Below are 22,275 nucleotides of genomic sequence, written 5' to 3'. Positions count from 1 at the left end.
GTATTTATCAAGCTAAAACATGAAAAAAACACGGATAAACCTATATATAATACTAAACCATGTAAAAGTCTTTTTATATTTACATTTAATGTAAGATTTCAAACTTTTCGTAACAGAAAAAGTGCTTCCGCAAATGTAAATGCTTTCGAACATCGATAAGATTTTCAAAGCAAAATCTTAAATTTGAAAAAATCTCATTGCTCACAAGATTCTAAAATACCGTTTTAAATTATATTCTTTTGACACCGACACAACTTGCCGACATATCAAGTAGGCATTATGGTATTTTCACTCCCACAGCCAGTTCAAAATCTGCCTGAATTCGTCGGCTTTCTTTTCGAACTCATGCTTAAAATAACTTCCACATAACTGCAGATTGATTGATTACCAAATGTGAGGTACAGGAGGGTAATTACTGAATTTTTTGACATATAGGCAGCATTTTTGTAATACTGTTTAGGCAGGTTGCAAAAAACACCGGCATGAATTATATTGTTAGGCCATAATATCAATATTCAGTTATCGGGCATAGCCAACCCAGGCTAATAGAGTCCGCATTCGATTTCTAGTTTTTCATGATGCCAAAATTTGTTAGCATATATTCCCGACCAAAAAAAAAATAGAAAGCCAGATAACAAGTTAGACTGCCAAACATCATTCACTTCGCCAGTTGCTTCAGCTAGTCATAACACTAGTCAATTCAGTGACATCAGTGATGTAACAATATGTCAAGAGATTTTTTTGGTTAATTTTATGACGAAACAACAACAAATGCGATTTTTTTTTATTATACTCTGAATGCAACACGGGCCACCTCCACCTCCATGTCTGGTGAAGGCCATTTCATACCGGATTTATGCACGATATTATGAGGTTTTATCACCACAGCAGTTTCCGCTAAAAATTCATTTGGAATTTTTATATTCAAATGATTCCCTGGCCAGATAGTTTGGGTGCGTGCGGTGATTCGTAGAACTTTGGTAACTGAAGCTCGTCATCGTTTACCGTAGTGATAAATAGACTCATCGTGAAATTTTATTTTGTTTTTAAATGAACGGAGAGATGTATTACAGCTAAGATTTCAGAATCGAAGCTTTTGACCACAAGAGCGTCAAAGCGCATGTTTTTGTTATCTCGTAGTATCTCCAATTAAATCTAATAGTGATTTCTAGGGCTGAGAATGGTTAACCGATTTCAGATGGTTGACGGTTACGATTTATTTTAACCGTTAACTGACATCTCAGGTTCAAATCATCTTTATACCGTACAATTTCTTCAAATATGAATACGTCATCGCAAATTTATCTCCTGTGGCGTTTAATTCAAAAAATATTACTAACTGTGTGGGTAAGGACTCAATAAATGTGAAAAATAATGGAAGTACCAAGATTGCTGATTATGGAAATTTGACAATGATGAATTCAGAATCTGTTTTCGATCAATTTCGAAATATATTGTTTACGATTCCATTGCAAAATCGGGTAATCAATGTCATACAACAAGTGCGCAGTTGATGCCGTTTTTCTTTATGATATATATCTCGAAGTAGAATTTGCACATCGAACGCTGATAATTTGTCAAATAAATGACGTTTAACAACGGAATCAGGTTTTCTAAAATACTCTTGCTGCAGAGCAGTCATGAAACTATCTCGATTCGTGAATAATATTGAGCAATACCGGGATAAGAACACGCGAAATTGCTTTATAGGGATTGTGACGTAACAAGCTGAAAATATAAATTATTACGTCAAACGTCATACGGCGGTTAACCGGTTAATTTTACCTGGTTAACGGTTAAAGTGCTTTCCCTGAAATTCCCAGCCCTAGTACAGCCCCATCCGCCTGTACAGCTCAATGACGACTTTGTCTTATATATATTGGCTTTAAGCAATTTGGCCATTGACGAATTGACTAAATTGGTTTGTGCACTCGAATCAATGGTGACAACTTTATTATTCTGAATATTCGTATCGAAGGGAGGACAAAATTTTACCTTTACGGAGCGAGTAAATAGAGGATTTAGAGGGTTATACCTTCATCATTTAAGCTTTCATCTCTGTGGTCGTTGTCTGGTTGTTCCACGTCGAATCTTTTCATAGTGCGTGTTCTGATATTTTTTAGATATCGTCGATCAGCTTCTGGTAGAAATGGACAGTTATAAAGGAAGTGGCGTGTTTGGGCACGGCAAACTGTTTTGCATAAAGGACACGACTTTTTCGTCTGACGATGATCTTCGCAATCGTTAGAATAAATCTTCTATGCTTTCATTTTGTTCAAGTTTAATATCGGCCAGGTCAAGAAAATGAGCTCCAGTGGATTGAACTACAAAATGCATACGTATCGATTGCTAAATAGTTTTCAGACAAGTTCAGTGGTTTTCATTTGTGTTGCGAGCAATGACAAGACAATAATTAGCAATTTGCCCGAGCATCATTTCTAACCACAATAAGTTTTTGAATCGCTGATTGTTTTGATTGTGCTGGAACAGATTACCCGTCGTCTTCGAAACCTCGCATAGGCGTATTAGTGAACTTTCAGAATCGTCCCTCATTTGTATGTATGGGTGTACTCATTTGTATGTACGTGGGTAAATCGTATTGGTCTCTATTGGTCGACAATATACTCAAATTGAACCCCACGTGTAAACGTGTTATAAGAAGTTTTTTGTATACATTTGTGCGGACACGACACGACTGTCGTAAAATGCCCTGCATCGTTTGGCGTTTTTTCGTCAACTCCCGAGACTGGACAAAACCTCAGATGGGGTAATAATAATCTGCGTCGCACGTATTCACAAGGACCGCCATCATGTTAATTATGAGTACAGTATCATTCGTGTTTATTAAAAATGTTTTTTTCTTCTATCGGGTGGATGAGCGCTTATTCATGTACGTGTATGTAATGTTATTTTAGGTTCCATTACATTTGAACGCATACTAGCCCTAGCCCATGGATTTTAGCACCCACGGATATACGGGTGCAAATGTATGAGTTCAAATGTGCTATCACCTTATTTTAGGCTATGCTAACCCTCCTCGTTTTTTCTGCACCTTGTTGACTTGTCTAAAAATTTTATGCGATATAATTGTCGTCATGTTTGCTCGGAGAAGCAAACATAAATGATTGATGTTTCCATACCTTTGTTATCCTACTTTTATTATGTAATTTTAGTCATCTGTGGAGAATGCGGTGATTTGTGTATTAAAATCTAGCAACGAGTTGACATTTGGCCCTGCTGACCTATACTTTTCGTCCTTCAATGGCGTGGTATTTTGATTTAAAAGTCGCCATTCTTTCATTTGTGCTGCTTTAAAGCGAGACACTTGGTTCATGTTTGAGCTTGTTTACGGACTTGTTTATTTCGGTGTTAGGTTAATCACACCAATCTATCGATATTGAAAATTTGAATGTTATATTCAATATACTGGTCATTTTAAGTATTCCATTTTGAAAGCATGTGAACATGCTTTTTTGTTGAATGAGAACCTTTGGCATTATATGTTCTAGTATCATGCAATGAAGTTGTTATGGAGTTGCGAATAATTCATAAGCAATCTTCGAGTATGCCGGGTTTATCAGGTTGAAAATGTCATACACAAATCTCTGGTTAATTCATTTTCGAAACAAAAACTGTCGTCTTTGGTTGACACAAATTGAATAATTGTACACAAGAAATTTAAGCGTATTGTGAACATTAAGTCACGATTTTATTTCACCATTTAATTACACAAACAATGATAATATGCATTAACCCTTAGTATTTCTTTTGAGAATATGTATCATCAAGGTTATATTGTATATGTTTGCTTCTGAACTGCATCAAGCACTGTCTTCCTTTCTGTGAAAAAAAAGTTAATATTGGAATGTTACCGGTTTGTTTTAAAAAAAAGATCCAAAGTTCTGTTAATTTCTTTACGATAAATTATTTCTCTTGAGAAATTCATTATTTGTTTCTTAAACCAACACGCCACGAGCACCCAACAAATTTTATTTTGAGCAAATCAGATATTGGTCTTTTTTAATTTTCAATTATTCGTTAAAAGATATACTGCTGATCAACCACCAAAATAGTGAATAAGGGGTTACAAGCAAATGTGCACCTGGAGTTAGATATGTTTGCAGCTTGGTTCTTTTCCAGACCAATTCCCATCAGATTTACATGTGCGTTGCCTGTCTCCTCGTAATTGATATCCGGATGGACATGAGTATGTCACTATTGTGTTCAACGTAAAATTATTATCACTGGTTGCAATCTTTCCGAAACGAATATTTCTCGGTTTTGAACAATGAGTAGTTTTCATTCCAGATTCATGAGATACAGTCATTTCTTCTGTTTGTGTATTAGCTGAAACACAGTATTACCAACAATTACTATTTTGCACGCTGTGTACATTTATTTAAGCATATAGCTGCAGACAGATTATAAGTAGGTAATATTTGATGCACTGTTAGCTGCTACTCAAGTCTAAGGAGCTGTCAAAGTCCTAAAATCGATTTATCAGCCAAATATAAACGCTAAATGCAATGAACTTAAATGTTTCAGAAATAAAGAATTTAAAATTTTGTTTCAAATACGTTTTCTGTAGTCTACTCATATTTACAAATTTAAGTCACTATATTCAACTGAAACAAAAATAATATGGAAACTTCCTATCATAACTGTTTCTAATTATCATACCCTTTCCATTCCATTCACCCATGTTCAATACAAACATAGTATATTTATTACCTTGGCAGTCAAATCCGTTTCCATGGTATCCTTGCATACATTGACACAAGTAATTTCCACCACCAGTAGCCCAACAGTTGGCAAAATCACTGCACAATTCTCCAAAATAAGCTGCACAATCAGCAGCTGAGGCTAATTCACCGGGTTGCCCGGGTCGAGTTATCGTTACACCCATCTCATCGGAATGGGTGGCAGCTATAGAACCTCAAAAAAATATTTGAAATTCATATTTTTAGCATGTAAGCTTAGGGAATAAGATATTATTCGCTTGTCGTATATTAATTAAGAAATATTTTCCCAAAAAGAAATTCACGTAATTATTCAAAACTGCTTGAAAACTCAATGTGAAGATCTTATGAAACCAATATGAAAAAGAGATTTTTTTTTGTCTACAGCACCAATGAATATTCAGTCGACCTGAATGAAGCCTATGCAACTTATTTTCATGTCTCTGCAACATTAACTATAAAGGTCTATCCAAATTATGTAGCCTGGGTGACAATTTGCTATTTCGAAACTTTCTTTTAACACAATTTTTGTAACCATATCGCTACCAGAATTATAGTCTAGTGAATTAAAGATAGTTGTCTCAGTTCATCAATAATTATACTTTCACAAAAATAGATCAAAGTAATGCGATCTTCTCTGATTCGGTCATAACTCTAAAAGCTATCATATATGCTTAATTACTAATTTCGGTTGGTATGAGCGACGCGTTCAAGGTAATTACTAACCTTCTTGACAATAAGGATCAGATCCAGTCCATGACTCGTCCTCTTTACATGTTCTAAATTCATTTCCGACTAATACAAAGCCTTCATCACATTTATATGCCACGACGTTTCCGAAACTGTATACTGCTTGGTTAGACAGTACTCTTCCGTTTGTAATGGGATTAGGTTGAGGGCATCCAGGACCCGTTGTACCCTGCTGACCTGCCAATAAAGAATAACATAGGTTTGAAAAATGTTATATGTATTTTTATATATGAAAAATTTGTCCAATGCAAGATTACTTTCAATCATTATGTATAGTGTTTAATATAATAAATTATAATGTTACCAAAAAGACTTACACATGGTTTTGACAAAAAAATTTCAAAAGTAAATAACATCGCAACATGGATGAATTGTATGTACCTTGTCCTTGATGACCACCACCCTGCTGTGACTCAACTGTCTGTCCAGGATGTCCTGACTGTGTCACAGTAAATCCAGACTGGCCTGGTTGTCCAGGTTGAACTACAACAAACCCTGACTGACCTGGCTGTGTCACAATGAAGCCTCCTTGCCCAGTCTGTTGGCCTATAACATAAACATAAAATTTAAAACAATATACAATGGTGGGATTTGTCGTCGTGGCTATTTAGTAGCAAAAGCATCGCGTCATGAGGGACAATGCTGACAACTATGAAAGGGCAAAACACAAACATTAGTGTTATATTTCATTAAATTAATTTAATTGCTCCTCTAGATATCATAAGTTATTACCATGCATCACGAAAAAATAATAAACTGAAACACATTATTACCAGAATGTCCTGGTTGTCTCACATTAGATCCAGGCTGGCCTGGTTGTCCAGGTTGGACTACAACAAATCCTGATTGTCCGGTCTGACCTGGCTGTGTCACAATGAAGCCTGATTGCCCCCCTTGCCCAGTCTGTGGGTCTATAAAATCAACATAAAATATAAAACAATGTACAATGGTGGGATTGTAGTCGTGAAAAGAATCGCACTTTCAGTGGCAATGCTGACAACTATGATAGGGCAAAACAGAAAACTTAGTGTTATAATTTATTAGATGAATTTAATGGCAATTCTAGATATCATTAGTCATTACCATACATAACAAAAAATTAGGAACTGTTCAGTTTTCCATATCTTCAGAAGTAATGAATTTTGGAACTATAGAAGGAAGGCAAAGATTGTTGTCGCAAGTGCTCTTTTTGATATTCAAAGCATATATTTTTTATCAACCTGCGTGTTGTTAGTTTTGAATTTTTTGTACTAAGAAGGTTTCAACGGTTCTCCCATAAATTTTAAATCTATTTGACCAAATTTGGTTTACTCTTTATCTTGCGAACGTCGAATACCCCTACATGTTTTATATATATGTATTGAGATCATTCGGTTTGGTGAAAGATCTTGTTGAATATTTACATAACGCTGATTATAAGTTGAGAGTGACAAAACTAATATATACCAAAGCAAGTTGGCTCCGATCCAGTCCAGGTTCCTTGCGGCGTGCACATTCGCAAAATAGTTCCATGTGGTCTTGAGCCATCATAACATTCATAAGTAACGGTATCGTACAACGAATATAAGCCTTCAGTATTAACAACCCGGCCTTGCCATATATCCCTTGGTCGTTGACAAGTTTTTGCTGTACAATGATTTAACAAAACGATGTTAGTTATCTGAAGTGACGCAATGTATCAGTTTTTAAAACTTAATCAGAGGATCATTTTCAGGGAGTATATAAGTCTTAACCTATTCAACTAATTGAACAAGCTAAAGTATATATAAAACGTGAATATATATAAAAACTATATGAAAAAATGTAAATCCATATACATCTATATTACCACAAACATGTTACATACCTTTACATTGCAAACCATTTCCTTCATATCCGAATCTGCAAGTACATACAGGATTACCAACTCCATCACTTCTGCATTCTGCATCCCTATGACAATCTTGAAGGAATGCTGTCGCGCACGGTCCTCTCGCTGGAGCATCTATAAGCGAGAAGAGGTAAATTGAGTGAAAATCACAATATATTACATTGATTAGTGGCAAAATATATTGGCTTACCTTGACAGCTAATTCCATCTCCTAAAAAGCCATCGAGACATCTGCAATGGTAAATGCCAGATTCATATTGTACACAATCTGCATTTCTGTTACAAGGTAATCCAAAATATCTGTGGCATTCATCTCTAAATGTAATGTCTCCTTCTTGTCCAGGTTGCCAAGGATTTAAACTGAAAACTCCAAATTGACCCGGTTGGCCAGGCTGAAATTCTATTTTTCCACCCTGACCTGGCTGTCCAGGCTGTTTATCAATTCTTCCAACTTGACCTGGTTGTCCCGGCTGAAAATCAACTCGACCACCTTGGCCTGGTTGACCTGGCTGTATTTCTATTCTTCCACCTTCACCTTGACCTGGTTGTCCAGGTTGGAAATCAATTTGGCCACCTTGGCCAGGTTGTCCAGGTTGGAAATCAATTCGGCCACCTTGGCCAGGTTGTCCAGGTTGGAAATCGATTCGGCCACCTTGCCCTGGTTGTCCAGGTTGGAAATCAATTCGGCCGCCTTGGCCCGGTTGAAAAACAGTTCCTCCTCCAACTTGAATCGGCTGCCCAGGTTGACCTGGTTGCCCAGGCTGGCCGGGTTGTCCATCTGCAACAGCGAAAAAAAATATTCTTATTGGTTAGTTGTAATTAATTCACCAACTTCTAAGTGTCACAAGCAATAGTTATGTTTTTCTAACCTCTTGTACACATTGGTGGCAATCCACTCCACGATCTATCTGTTTGGCAGGCTCTGGTAGGATTTCCAACAAGATAATGATTTCTCTCGCAAATGTACGTTATAACGTATCCTATCGGATATTTTCCAACGGACGGAGTAACGGTTCCTTGGTTGATATCACTTGGTCTTTGGCAGAAAAGCTCTACAAGTAATTCAATTTAAATTGTCATTATTTTAGAGTTAGAAGGTTATAACGAATGCGACAAACCGAGAAGATGAAATCCATTTTTTTTAAAACTTAACTAAGATTAAAGTGATTTGTTTGACATCGACTTCGTGTATAAGTATATCATGCGCAATGCACCAAATGATACAAGGATATAATGGTATAAAAGAGAGAATATGGCAAATGCAATTAGGACCACCGATAACAGATTAATGGAATATAAACAGATGTCAAGAAGTGTATGCAGGGATTTTCCAAGTTCATACCAAGAAAGCATGGTTTGGGCCAAATTAGGCGTAATATCATTGGTGAGTAAGAATAAGTCCGGTCAAAATCAAATGGTCTGATATGAGCAACACTAATACTAATGCTTCTTGTGCAATAAACAGAAGAATTCAATATGGTAAAACACAATATTCTGAAAACATAGATGACGTTTTAGTAATCATACCGTTACAAGTAGCGGATCCATCTCCCTCGAATCCCTCACGACATTGACACTGATAGCCGCCTCCTTCTAGATTTCTACAGAAAGCGTCTTGGTGACAGGCTCGGTTCAGTTGTTTGTGGCAACCACTTCGTTCTATGAAAAATAAGAATAAAATTTTTGAGGCCAAAGCAAACAAGTGAATTCATAAATCAGTTTAACAGGCAATTAAAAGTAGTTAGTACTTATCCTACCAAGGTCAGACACACTATCACAAATAGATTTCTGTAACGTTTCATCTGACCCAGCAATGACAGAATGACAGAAATATATTTGTGTTAGTGTGCAGCAAGACTCTTGAATCACTTAGGATATATATTATATGATATACAAAAAATCAAACTATGTCAACTACCTATTGAAAAAATTTGCAATCGGAGCTCATGAGAATAGATGCCGAATTCTCTCAATTCACTCTTTTTCTAACTGAAATTAATGCAGAAAATATCAATTTGGAGTTTATGTTATTATTACTCATTTATGAGTCTCATCAAAATGTTTCAAAGCTGACAAAACCACCGTAAAAACTCATTCGAGTCATTGTGTTGCTACACTTCTGATTTGATATGATCATTATTTTTTTCTGTGCGGAATAGCAATTCTCAACTACTGTAATTATTCAACAATATATTATGCTGGTACATATATACAGATGTTGAATATTTGGTGATAAGGTTTTTGAAATGTGTTATATATCTTATAAGAATAATTCTGAGACTGTGCTGGTATTTTATTACATTGATCTATTGAGCAACATACCCATGCAGTTGAATCCATTTCCAACATAGTCTCCACGACACTGACAGCTGTAGAAGCCAGTTCCATCATCCTCACATCCCGCGTGGACGTGACATTCAATTCCATAACGCCTCATACATTCACTTTGAGCTGAACAAAATATTTACTTTAAATTATATTGATACAAGCACTTCAAAGGGCAAACTAAAACCAAACAAACCTTGGCAAACAAATCCGTTGCCCATGTAACCTTGGTTGCACACACACTGATGTCGTCCATCAGCCATCAAGTCACAATTAGCGTCAATGCTGCACTTTTGCCCAAAACGTCGTTCGCATTCGTCTCTAGGATCGGCTGCAAGGTATAAAACTCAGGTTGAAATGTGACATGGGAAATTTCCCTACTATTACCAACTTATATATCATAAATATTAAAAAGATCTATGTTCTAGCAAAGGTGCCAATATATACCTAAACTAAGGAAAAGATGCTGTAAGTTTCATGACTTTTTATATACGGTAGATAAGATATGATAATAAAACATGAAAAATAATATAATTACGAATACTAAATGAAATATTACAGTAAAAAATCCATTGATATCTGTTTGTCATATTCCGTTTTCAATAATAAATTGTGTAAACTGTACAATCGGCTATGTTGCAAATATTTACTTACCCTGGCAATTGAAACCATTTCCAAAGAAACCATTAGCACATATACATTGGTGATTATTTTCCGAAAGCATTACGCACTCAGCATTTTGATGACAAGTTCGTCCAAATCTGCTGTGACAAGCGTTGATTGGTTCGTCTGAAACAGATTTGGGCAACAGTTTGAATAATAAAAAAGTAATGACAAAATAATAAACAGTAATTAATGCACTCACATACAAAAAATCTTACGCATATCTTAGACATTGAGAGATTGGTGGCACTGAAAAAACGTTTTTTCTTTATAAAAGTTGACAGCTTAAGATCAAACTAAGAGTATTAAGATGAATAACGTTTAACCCAACTAAATTATCCTTTATTTATAATGTCACCTATTGTGACAAAACTTTAACTCACATGCACAGTTGAATCCATCTCCTGAAAATCCTCTCCAACATCTACATTGGTACCTGTCAGCTACAGAAACGCAGCTTGCATACCGATGACAGAACTGCCCCAGATAAAAGTAACATGGATATCTGGAAACTAAGTTAAACTGCCCTTGTTGTCCAGGTTGTCCTGGCCTAAAAATTGTTTGCCCTGGCTGGCCTGGCTGTCCGGGCTGAATATCTACTTTCCCAGGTTGTCCCGGCTGGCCGGGTTGCCCAGGTTTGAATATAGTCTGACCAGGCTGTCCTGGTTGTCCAGGACGAAATATTGTTTGGCCTGGTTGAGCAGGTTGCCCGGGTTGGATATCTACCCTTCCAGGTTGTCCCGGTTGTCCTGGTTGGCCTGGCTGGCGGGGTTGGCCCGGCTGTCCAGGCTGGCCGGGTTGACCAATTCCAAATATACCTCCTGCAAAAAAAAATTATAAATAAATCACTATAAACAGACGCACAATAAACAGCTATGTACAAATACAAAAAAATCAAAATGTATTCATTGGTATTTATCCAACTTATTGGTTCTTTGTTTGAATAGCTACGATATGTATTATTTATTCCCTGGTAACTTTATGAGATAGACATTGTCAATTTCATCTAAAAATATAACTCACTGTCATCGCAGCTATAACCATCGCCGAAGTATTCTGGTTTGCAACGGCATTCATAATTTCCATTGATCAAAATTACACATAGGGCATCTCTGGCACATGACCGTCCGAGGTTGATGAAGCAAATTGTTCTGTCAATGGCTGTAATTTCAGAAACACAAAACATTTAAATACGAAGTAGCCTACAAGAAATTGTACAATGTGTAAACAGAAAGAATAATGTTATAGAACGAGAAACAACTTTGCAACTGTAAAGAAAGAACACAATGATAAGATGACACAGTGCAACAAAACATAAAGTGCACAAACCGTCGCATTCCAATCCATCACCAACATAGCCATCATGGCATTTGCATTCTTGAGATTTGTCGCCTTTCATTACACAACTTGCATCACGATGACAAGGCTTTCCAAATTGTCTGTGACAAGGATCGGTTGGTGGATTTCCAGCTGAAGTAAAACAGAATAAACATTAAGAGGGGGAAAAAGGTTAAACACTCACCCATAGATTTAAATATTCATATATTTACCTGTGCAAAGGTAACCATTGCCCCAGTATCCTCCCTGACATTTACACATGTGCAATTTGCCGTCCCTCACACAATTTGCATTTTTGTGACACTTGCCGTGTCCAAGCCTCTCACATTCAGACATCTCTGCGAATATATTGTTTTATTATATTGAATAAATGCACGAATGCTTGTACGATTAAGAGTACACACATGAGTTTAGTATGAACAAAATTAATAATAATGTACATTAAGTAATTATGGTACTCCCGTAATGTGTGTACCAGGTTAGGCCATACTTTTATTCCGATTCTCCCTATTTTATTTCTATTATGAGTTCGAGGACTGTTTGTGTTAGCCAAGTAAATAAACCCTCTGCCATTGGTTTCAGTCCCTTTACACAACTTAATGTAAAGGAGACGAACAAAATTAGTTACCTCCATAATGGTACACACACTTTTGGAGCGCCGTAATTATAACTAATGACCTATTTTTATGGACTCAACATACAACTTTGTTACTGTTAAACGTAGGGACTAAATTTGTTAAGTTTGAATACAATTTGCATTTTCTGAATTTTTTGAAAACTATGAGGGCATCATAAGTAGAGTTCGTCCGATATATCGGCCAACTGATATATATCGGGCCGATATTGCGTGTTTGCCGATATATATGATATCGGCAGTAAACCGCCGATATATATCGGCCATACTCGCAAGCGCCGGTATGAGTGCTTCAACAGCTCTCGCCTCTGCATAACTGCTGGTTTCCCAATATTTCTCTCGCTTTCATTTTGCGTTAAAAACGTGTCTCTCCTAATTCCCGTTGGCACATGATTAGCCATTTCATGCATGGTCATAACTGTAAAGTTATTATACAGAGTAACGTTTTCGAGAGAGTGCACAATGAGAAAAAGGCAAACTTAGTATCAATAGAAAACGATGGTTCTATAAATAGAATCGATTTGAAGCTGGTGAGTTAGTAATCACAGAAACATGGTACAGTTAGCTCAAAGCAATAATGTCATCAAAGTACTTCCGAAATTGTGACTTTCTCAAATTAAATTTTGAATTTCTGAGTTAACAGTTTTATCAATATTGATGGTTGTTACTTATCGATCTTAAGATCGGTAAGTATGTTGATAGGTATTTGTTTGTCTGTTTGTTTGTCTGTTAGATGAACGCGATATCTCACAAAAGCGAGATTGAATCTGCTCCAAATTTTGCATATGCATGATATCTCGGACCAGAAGCCTATTGATTTTGTATGAATTATGTCGTATTAATTAGCGATGTTAATAATAAATTAGTGATGGGACACGCCACTATAGAGTCACGAATTGAAATCGCAGTTTCGATCGATAAGCCTTCGGGTCTCCGACCGGTCTTCTCGTTTATCATTTTGCAGAGAATTACACAAAAAACCTTAATCCATTATAATTGACTAAATAAGTTATTAAGAGTCTCTAAAAACATGGTTATTGAAAATTTCACATGTAACAGCACATATGCTATCACAATTTTGAAAGGAATTTATTATTATCACGATTTATTCCAATATATATCAATTTATAATTTTCTAATACCCTTATTAACATATGCCCACCGCCACAGTTATTTTTAAAAACGTCAGATTAACAATATTTTTTCCTGGAAAAGGCTAGACTGATATTGAAGTTGCAGGAAAAGTTACAGAATAACATTCATTCAAGCATTAACTGGAGTTAGTTAAACAAAAGTCTTACTGCAATGATAATAAATATCAAAATTAAACTACAGACTTACGAGGTACATAATAAAAGCCCATTTTGTCGCTCAAAATATGATTTATATTAATATCGGCATATCTAGTGGCCAATATATCGATATCGGTATCAGCGTCAAAAAGTAATATCGGTTGAGCTCTAATCATAAGTGTAAGCATTGTCCACTGGAGTCATTTCAGGTAGAAGAAATGAAATGAAACGAAACTTCTTCGACACAAATCGAGATTCAATTCAACCCGATTTGAGTAAATTTGGAAATTGCAGACAATTCCAGTCATGTTTTCACATCAAAAACATTAAAACTAAATATTGTAACATATTGAAGATTGTGGGTAATTTCTGAAGTAAATGTATAAAGTACAAATCTATTACAGAGTTCCTCTACAGAATCAAATGTACTGACGTACTACACTGACAAATATATTTGATTGGTCTGGGTTACCTCTGCATGAGAAACCATCCCCTCCATATTGATTTCTGCACACACAGCGATATGTTGTTCCCACTCGTCTACAATTCGCATTCTCGTCGCATGGTTGTTTGAAGATTTTGTGACACTGACTCATAACTGCAAAGTAAGAGAATATTTGTATTATGCTTTTAGATTTTCTAAATGGCTGACTTGAATGCTTCCATGTCTTGCTAAATTGTTTTTCTATGTTTATATTGAAAGTAAGTAGCTAGTGAGTATAGAATATATGCAGAGGAGAAACAAATTTGGCTAAATTGCCAGCATATATTGAGTAAGACTCCATGCCTCCTTAAAACAAACACCAGGTCTTTACTTTTAAACGAACAATGATTCAAATCCAAATCATTGGAATATAGTACAAGCGTTTACAATTTTAAATGAATTGCAATATCGAGTTATGATTAAGATATGATTTCTACTAAAACAAACATTACCTTTGCATTCAAGGCCATTTCCAGTATATCCAGCTTTACATTTACATTCATATTGCTTTTTATTCTTGCCTCTGCCACACTCAGCATCTTTAGCGCATTGCTGACCGTATCTTTCTTCGCATTTGTCCACCTCTGTGTAAATGATATTTAAAGATTAAAATTACTATACCAAATTTCAAATGACATATAATTGTAAAATATAAAACAATGAAGCATTGGACACATGAGGTAATGTATATGCAAAACTTAGGTTTTTCATATCATATGACCATATCGTTGGTTTAGAAGTCACTACAAAAAATACTTGATATGACGTAGTATATCTCCCAAGAAGAAATGTAACCTTACCTACAATTACAGACAGAGAAAAGACATTCACAAAGAAAAACAATATTATTTATTGTACAAATTTGTTTGTATAGTCATTCGCTCGCAAATGGTGTTGTATTAATCAATGTGGTCATCAAACAAGCATCAGGGCCGCTACCAACCAATAAAACTAAATATACTCACCTCTACTTCTCTGCTAATCACTTTATTTTTGAATTATGGTAATTATATTTAATTACTTTGACAAATGAAGTCTACTGGTGATACCGTAATCTAGAGTGATTTATATTCTAGCAGTTTGTTTTTCATGGTTTCTTTTTTCTAAATATTTTTCGAAATGCCAAACGAATGCTGAGACTTTATTTGATGCCTTCAATTTTTGCCATAAACGGTCAAATCAAAATCAAAATGGGATAGTGAGAAGCAAGGTTTACAATGAGCTATTTTCAAACTCCCTGAATTTTTCGATTTGTCTGGCCTCTGAAATCCTCGTAGCCAATAACAGTCAGTCTATCATCGTGCACGCATTCTAGACTGTGTAAAAATTTTTTCATCTGGCTAGAATGGTTAATACTAGAACTATATTTATAACAGTCATATAACAGAATCATATTTCAAGGTTCTTAACAAAATGAAGCCACCACGAAAAAATCAAATACCTACTTATGCAAATGTTTCCATCTCCTTGATATCCATTGTTGCAAACACACTTATGTCCACCTTCCACTTTTCTACATCTTGCATTTCCAAGACACGGAACTCCAGATTGTATATGACATTCTGACATTGCTGAAAGTAAATCTTATTATGATATGGTGAGTCCTAATGTGGACTTGATAAATATTAAAAAATCTAGATTTACATTGTATTGCCATGCACAAGCATTGGACTCTCAAGAATGCATTTAATTCGACACTTATAAACTTTTAGTCAATTTTCTAGTCCGTTTCCAACGTATCACAAAACCAAGTTTGGACTTTTATAATACAGTTCAGTCCATGATTTACATTTCTAAGCAACTAACATACTGTAAAAATATATTTGTAAATCTGTTACTATATGTGAAATCATCTTTATAAATTATTAGTTTCTTGAATAGTTGCATTAGTTTAAATAATGATAACCTAGAATAAATTGTAATATATTTAAATGTTAGTATACAATGTGATGTTTTATGATGATTTAGTTATTGAAATGATGCGTTTAGCCACAAAATGAGTATTATCCGCAAGAAGGGGGAGGCATCTCATATCCGAAAAAATTCATCTATATCATCAATCAACATTTCACCAAACACTAGCCGCAGAAAGTCATAGATCAATTAAACAACTTATCCACAGCCTTTATTTGATCAAATAGAACTGACAATCAAGAGATTTTTGTCAGAAAAATACCCCTACTTACGCTGGCAGCGGAAACCATTTCCGATGTATCCAGGCTTGCATTTGCATTGATATGAACGACCGGAAGCCTGGCAAGATGCATGTCGATGACAATTCCTACCAAGGGTTCCTCTGCACATCTGAGAGATTGCTGTTTAAAAATGAGATTTTTCATTAGTAATCAGGAACATCGAGAGGAAAAATATTTCATGTTCAATATATCATATTCAATGCTTTCAGCTTTCATTAATTTATAAAAAAGAGAATTCACCAAAACAAAAGGACAACATGACATTATGAAAACTCCCTTATGAATCTCAAATATATATTGTTGCACTTGATCATAATTACATTACAAACATTAGCCTCACCTGTACAATTGAACCCATCGCCGACATATCCTGTAAGACACCTGCACCTGTAATTCCCACCAGTTCCTCTCTTACTACATTCCGCTCTAGGATGACAATTTCTTGAGAATGTAATCTGGCATTGATTCTGGCCTAGAAGAAGTGAATTTAGTATTAGGATGCATCATTCTTTCATCATGAGATACAATTCCTTATAAGATTTTTGCGTGAATTCGACGTTGTCAAAATAAATAAAGAAATGATTGAAATGAAGTGTACCTGTGCATGTGAATCCATCACCAGTAAAGCCTTTATTACAAATACATTCAAAGCCATTGTTTCTAGCTCTGCATGTTGCATGATCATCACATGGTTTGTTATGTTGTTTTCTACATCTTCCATAATCTGCAAATGTTTTAATAAAGGTTTAAATTAAGTAGTCCGGAGATTTGTAAGCATGGTTCAAACACTCAGATATAACACTCATTAAATAAAAATTTAATGTATATCAGATAAAGTGTCATTGTTAGGTAACATGAAATTATTCGAAATTTGCAGTTATCTTTAGAATGAATATTTGTGGCGATATTATCCAACAAAATTAGGCTTCACCACGTTCATAAATGTTCGTTACTAAATACAACGAATCGATGAGCTCGTGTTGCGATCTCGGTGTTCCATCAACATGTTAAAAGAAACTCGTTACTCTTGTGTTCAAGGTAAAAATATTATGAGAAAAAATTGGTTTCCACGTTGTCAATGTAAGTTAATAGTTTACCTAACAGGCATGCAATTGTACTGTGTACAATCACCAATTCTTATTTGTTGTTGCAAGAACAAAGTTAAAATACCACGAACACATATCCAAATATCATCTGAAGCACTTATAGTCATCATGGCGAAAAGATGTACCACTTAGGTACATAGAGAACAATGTGTGCATTTTATATGGAAAACAAAACAATCAAATATAAAATATTCAACCTTAGCAATTTTAGATAGGAGGGGAAAACATACTTGGAGGCAAATTATCACAATTCATATCAAACATATCGGATTTTTTTCTTGTTCCATAAACTTCAACTCCATTCATTTGATCAACACAATAACATTCTTCGTCATCTTCGGGACATTGTTTCGTATCAAAATTTCCTTTTTCATCACATGTAGGAAGGTTAAACTCAAATTTTCCATCTGCTATCATGGCTGCATTTCTATATAAGCAGTTATCTGAAAGAAGGTGATACGAATTAGGTAAGTCAAAACTATAAAAATTCCACATACCAGAGCCTTCTTATCGACTTTCCTCTCTTCCAGGTTAAATATGTAAATCCTATCCTACCTGGAGACAGAGAGTGATTGTAAGACAAATGGTAATAAAAAGAATGAATGGGACAAGGGAACAGGACGACAGTGAAAAAATGAGGAGTCATAGTCAAGTTTAATTTTTCCATCCAGTAAAAAAATAATATTTGAAATTAAGTTAAAAAAAAACATTCAACACACATTTTTACTGGGGAAGGGAAATCGCGGGAAACAAACCTGGATATCCAGCAGCGACACCAAAAGTTCGATATTTAATTAAGTTCGTAAAGTCGGAAATTAGGTTTTTAGAACACTGTTATCTCTGGTGAGTATGGCTCTGGCAGCTGAACCAACAAAAGCTTTCACTGGACACAGAGGTTATATGAGATGACTCCCAAATAGCTTGTGGGGATTCCCTGGATGACCAGTTAAACAACGTTCAGAATTGCTGAATTGCGTAAATTGGTAGAGATAGCTCAGTTGCTAACACTGTTATTCAATTAGTTCAAGAGGTGGTGTGCTGGAGGCATTGAAAGACAAGGATTAATAATAGAGAAACTGCTAATATAATTCTTATAGAATTGAATAGAAACATTGTAATCAATTAGACCAGTACTGTGTGTTACGGTAATCACTCATACAGAAGAGGGATACATAAATTTGGTTCGGTAAAAACAATATTTTGTGCAAAATGACATTATGGACATTGAGTCTGATGCTTCTGAACATATAAATAAATATGTCATTGTTCAGGACAATGTTTTAATTTCAGAGTTAAGATGTGAACTAAGCAAAAAACAAATGAATAATGGACAAGAAATACAAAAATCAGAAAGAGAAGGTGTTTCAGAGAAAAAGAGACAAAGAGGGAGAGAGAAAAAAACATGAATAGTGAAAGTGAAATGTGAATTAGTGAACTTATAACTTACCAGGTAGATTATCACAATCAAGATCAAACTCATCCAAATTCATGACTGTTACTGCAAAGACACCACCAGTTGTTTTGTGAACACAGAAGCATTGATTTGTAAATGTGTAGCATTGTTTTCGTTTGTAGTGTCCTTCTTTGTCGCATTCAGGAACAAAACTTCCTGATTCCCCTGCACTCATTATTTCAGCTCTTTGAAAAGCACAAGTTCCTCTCTCGTATCGCACTGAAATTGGAAAAAATCTCGTAACAATTTTATACAGAACGTTTTTTAATCTATTCCAATTTTGAATTGTAGCTAACACCATCTACATACATGACCTGAAATGAGTACGGTATTTCGTATTTAACCTTGCAATCTTTCTCATGCAACCTCTAAAAATTTTGGTCTTTAAAACAATTAAACAGATACATAAGTCATAAGTGAACAAATTGGTAATAAAAAATTTTCCTAGAGCTAATGTGTAAAACACCTCAAACAAAGCAACGTAAAACTAAAAATAAATATATAATAATATTGTCGTTACTTTTACAAGAATTTCCATCAAGTTGATATCCTGGTCTGCATCTACATTCAAATTCATTTCTTCTCACACATGTGCATATTTGTGAGTCAAAATACGCAACTTCACCTGTAAAAAAAAATATATGAATTCAAGTTTCATTAATTTCAGCATTCGTTTAATTTTGAAATATCATATTCTGTGTAGAATGTATTTTTATATTAAAAAAATTGTAAATAATCCCAGCAATGTCAAACACAGCACCTCCTCATTTATACTTGCTTTTTGTTGAGGTTGAAATTGTAAACACAAAAACAATCACCTCTTCCGTAATATGTGTTATCTTTGATGCATCCACAATCCGACATCCTGACACAACGGTTTCCATCACGCACATATCCCGGGTTACATACGCAGTCTTCTACAGTCGTTGGATCATTGCAACTTGGGTAGAAATTTGTGTATGTTAAAAACTAACGAAAACTACCTGTCAAAAATATTCGAGATTAAAATTGTACCTGGCTGATGCGGTAGGATTGAAGCAAGTGTTTGGACAGGTGGTTGCGCAGCCTTCATATCTACTATGAGCGGGGCAAGTAATAGGTTTTCGTCCTGCATTTTTTCTCCAATCACAAAGATCAACTCCATTCTCTTTGCACTCTGTGACATATTCTTCCAAAATCTAAAATGTGAAAAAAAAAATAATGCCAATACTTTATTGATAAAACCAGCTCAATTTCATGGTAATACCAAAGTGAGTAGATGCTCATCAATTAAATTTACATCAATCTTGAATTTTATTTGACCATGGTGAGTTCATGTGAATGTCGACAGACATGAAAGACACCAAGAGATGTAATGGCATGAGTAGTCAATGATCTTTCAATGCAATATTCAAGAGCTAAAAAACGAAATTTACAAAAGACTGAAAAATTCTGCTAATAACGTCATTTAAGCTGTGAACCAGTGTTAACTCTAAGGAAATTATGAGTGCGAAAGTGCTTCGCAGTCGAAAAAAAAGTGCGAAAGTGCTTTTTCTGATTTTAACTAGTTAGGTGTAGCAGAAGAGAAGGAGGAACAAAATGAGAAAGAACATAAGCAAAGTTGGTATATGTTTCTTCATCAAACCAGCTGCGCTTTGTACTGAACCAGTGTTAACTCTAAGGAAATTATGAGTGCGAAAGTGCTTCGCAGTCGAAAAAAAAAGTGCGAAAGTGCTTTTTCTGATTTTAACTAGTTAGGTGCCCTAGCTTTCGTTTAAACTCATTTCAAACAGCATAGATACTCGAAAAAGCGATCCTCCCGTTAATATTGTGAATTGAAGTCTTTCCGTTAACGAGTTTCGTTTAAACCCTTGTTAAAAACAAGGGAATTCATCAAAGGACACCTGATAAGCACACTTGTCGGGAATAAAAGTTTCGTGCAATCAACCACCAGCGTCAGTAACGAAGCTTACTTCCGCCTGAACAGACAAACAAGGGAATTCATCAAAGGACACCTGATAAGCACACTTGTCGGGAATAAAAGTTTCGTGCAATCAACCACCAGCGTCAGTAACGAAGCTTACTCCCGCCTGAACAGACAAGCCTTGCAAACTTGTTTCTTCCATCTAACAGACACCGATTGATACATGCAGATATTAGTTACTACCGGCCATAGCTACGGAGGGGGGTCATTTGTACAAAACCCGGGCAAAATGACATCCCCATGACCCATCACCAATATCGCTTTAGTATAACACGCTTTCTCGTCCGAAAGAATATGCTTGAAAGTAGTCCGCCCTCTTCCCTTTTAAGAGATTTGGGAAATAACGCAAGATCATCGTGAAAGTACCGCTGTTTTTATAGATAGAGTGACCTACTTTCTATGGAAGATTTTTTTCCCGAAATATTACGCAAGATCACTTTGAAATCCCTTTCATGAGCTAGCTTGGCCTAATTTATATTATACTGTCTCACGGATTACGCTAAGACGTGTAATTTTCAAATATCGGACTTGTATTGGTTTGCGTGCCAGTTAGTTCAAATCGGGTAGAAAACATCATATATTTGCAAATTTTTTAGAAATGCCATGTACTTCCAGCATTTATAAATAACGCTCTCTCTAATGCTGCAGACCTAGTATGAAATATTCGCATCTCAACGCCACTTTCAATTACACTAATAGTAATGATGACACCAAAGAGTTTTCCTTTGCGAAGGTACAGGAAATACAACAGGGTGATTCTTGAAAAAAAACATGAATGTAAAAAATAAACGAATGACATGATAGTGGTTTGAGTGTGACGCGAAATACCAATCCATTTAATAAATCTTTTTTAGTCGACCACGTGAACGCCGAAATCCTGGAAATTAAAGTTGAAAGAGAAGTACGCATTCTCACATAAATAATCGCGATATATAATCGTTCATGTACACAAATCTCACATGTAGCATCGGTTAGTTGTGCATGAAATGTAAAACTCTTATGTGTGTGCGTTTCAATTTCAATAAAATCAAATTCGTTTTTCCATGCACCATTACTTGTAATTTTAATATTAATTGCGTTCCGAGTTTGTAAAGTTTAGAAACCTCTTGTATATACCATTACCACTATTTTGATTGGCTAAAGAAAGATAACACGTAACCGCTTTTCGGCAACATGGTATTCGTTTTATATCTGCTTTGAACAGAGAAAAAAACATGTGCCCTCTCAGTCATCTGATCACAATCAAAAATCCGTATTCATTTTTTTCGCGATTGCTGCAATCGTTATTATTAAGGGTTTTCGTCAACTGAAAAATAAACATCGTTCTGTTAATAATATATTTCAGGCCATGTTCTTTATATCCTGCCATAATTAGCAAATCTTTATTAAGCAACCCATGATTATAAAATAGCTTTGCTTATCATTTGCTGCTGGATCTTGTGCTATCGCTTGTCAATTATAGC

The 22,275-nt window shown here is 35.4% G+C and overlaps 1 protein-coding gene across 5 annotated transcripts in view; it reads right to left on the bottom strand.

The window, feature by feature from the left end:
* Positions 1 to 3,677: 3,677 nt before the first annotated feature.
* The window catches only part of LOC120337321 (uncharacterized), a 59,086-nt gene continuing 40,488 nt past the window's right edge, over positions 3,678 to 22,275 (bottom strand). For all 5 annotated transcript variants that reach the window (XM_078110688.1, XM_039405086.2, XM_039405110.2 and 2 more), the window contains 29 exons: positions 19,864 to 20,027; positions 19,668 to 19,789; positions 19,370 to 19,474; positions 18,844 to 19,068; positions 17,627 to 17,839; positions 16,889 to 17,014; positions 16,631 to 16,762; positions 16,282 to 16,410; positions 15,541 to 15,666; positions 14,548 to 14,679; positions 14,084 to 14,209; positions 11,898 to 12,023; positions 11,677 to 11,817; positions 11,371 to 11,508; positions 10,731 to 11,168; positions 10,339 to 10,473; positions 9,881 to 10,015; positions 9,682 to 9,810; positions 8,887 to 9,018; positions 8,229 to 8,411; positions 7,550 to 8,137; positions 7,336 to 7,473; positions 6,936 to 7,115; positions 6,263 to 6,400; positions 5,871 to 6,035; positions 5,466 to 5,666; positions 4,732 to 4,935; positions 4,103 to 4,347; positions 3,678 to 3,840 (listed from right to left, as the gene is read on the bottom strand). In XM_078110688.1, the coding sequence (XP_077966814.1) occupies positions 4,109 to 4,347; positions 4,732 to 4,935; positions 5,466 to 5,666; positions 5,871 to 6,035; positions 6,263 to 6,400; positions 6,936 to 7,115; positions 7,336 to 7,473; positions 7,550 to 8,137; positions 8,229 to 8,411; positions 8,887 to 9,018; positions 9,682 to 9,810; positions 9,881 to 10,015; positions 10,339 to 10,473; positions 10,731 to 11,168; positions 11,371 to 11,508; positions 11,677 to 11,817; positions 11,898 to 12,023; positions 14,084 to 14,209; positions 14,548 to 14,679; positions 15,541 to 15,666; positions 16,282 to 16,410; positions 16,631 to 16,762; positions 16,889 to 17,014; positions 17,627 to 17,839; positions 18,844 to 19,068; positions 19,370 to 19,474; positions 19,668 to 19,789; positions 19,864 to 20,027 (5,010 nt within the window). In that variant the 3' untranslated portion in view covers positions 3,678 to 3,840; positions 4,103 to 4,108. The remainder of the gene's footprint in view (positions 3,841 to 4,102; positions 4,348 to 4,731; positions 4,936 to 5,465; positions 5,667 to 5,870; positions 6,036 to 6,262; positions 6,401 to 6,935; positions 7,116 to 7,335; positions 7,474 to 7,549; positions 8,138 to 8,228; positions 8,412 to 8,886; positions 9,019 to 9,681; positions 9,811 to 9,880; positions 10,016 to 10,338; positions 10,474 to 10,730; positions 11,169 to 11,370; positions 11,509 to 11,676; positions 11,818 to 11,897; positions 12,024 to 14,083; positions 14,210 to 14,547; positions 14,680 to 15,540; positions 15,667 to 16,281; positions 16,411 to 16,630; positions 16,763 to 16,888; positions 17,015 to 17,626; positions 17,840 to 18,843; positions 19,069 to 19,369; positions 19,475 to 19,667; positions 19,790 to 19,863; positions 20,028 to 22,275) is intronic.

This window comes from Styela clava, chromosome 1 (genome assembly GCF_964204865.1).
Source record: "Styela clava chromosome 1, kaStyClav1.hap1.2, whole genome shotgun sequence".
NCBI lineage: Eukaryota > Metazoa > Chordata > Ascidiacea > Stolidobranchia > Styelidae > Styela > Styela clava.
The sequence above is the reverse complement of the archived record's forward strand: the minus strand, read 5'-3'. Positions and strand labels throughout refer to the sequence as shown.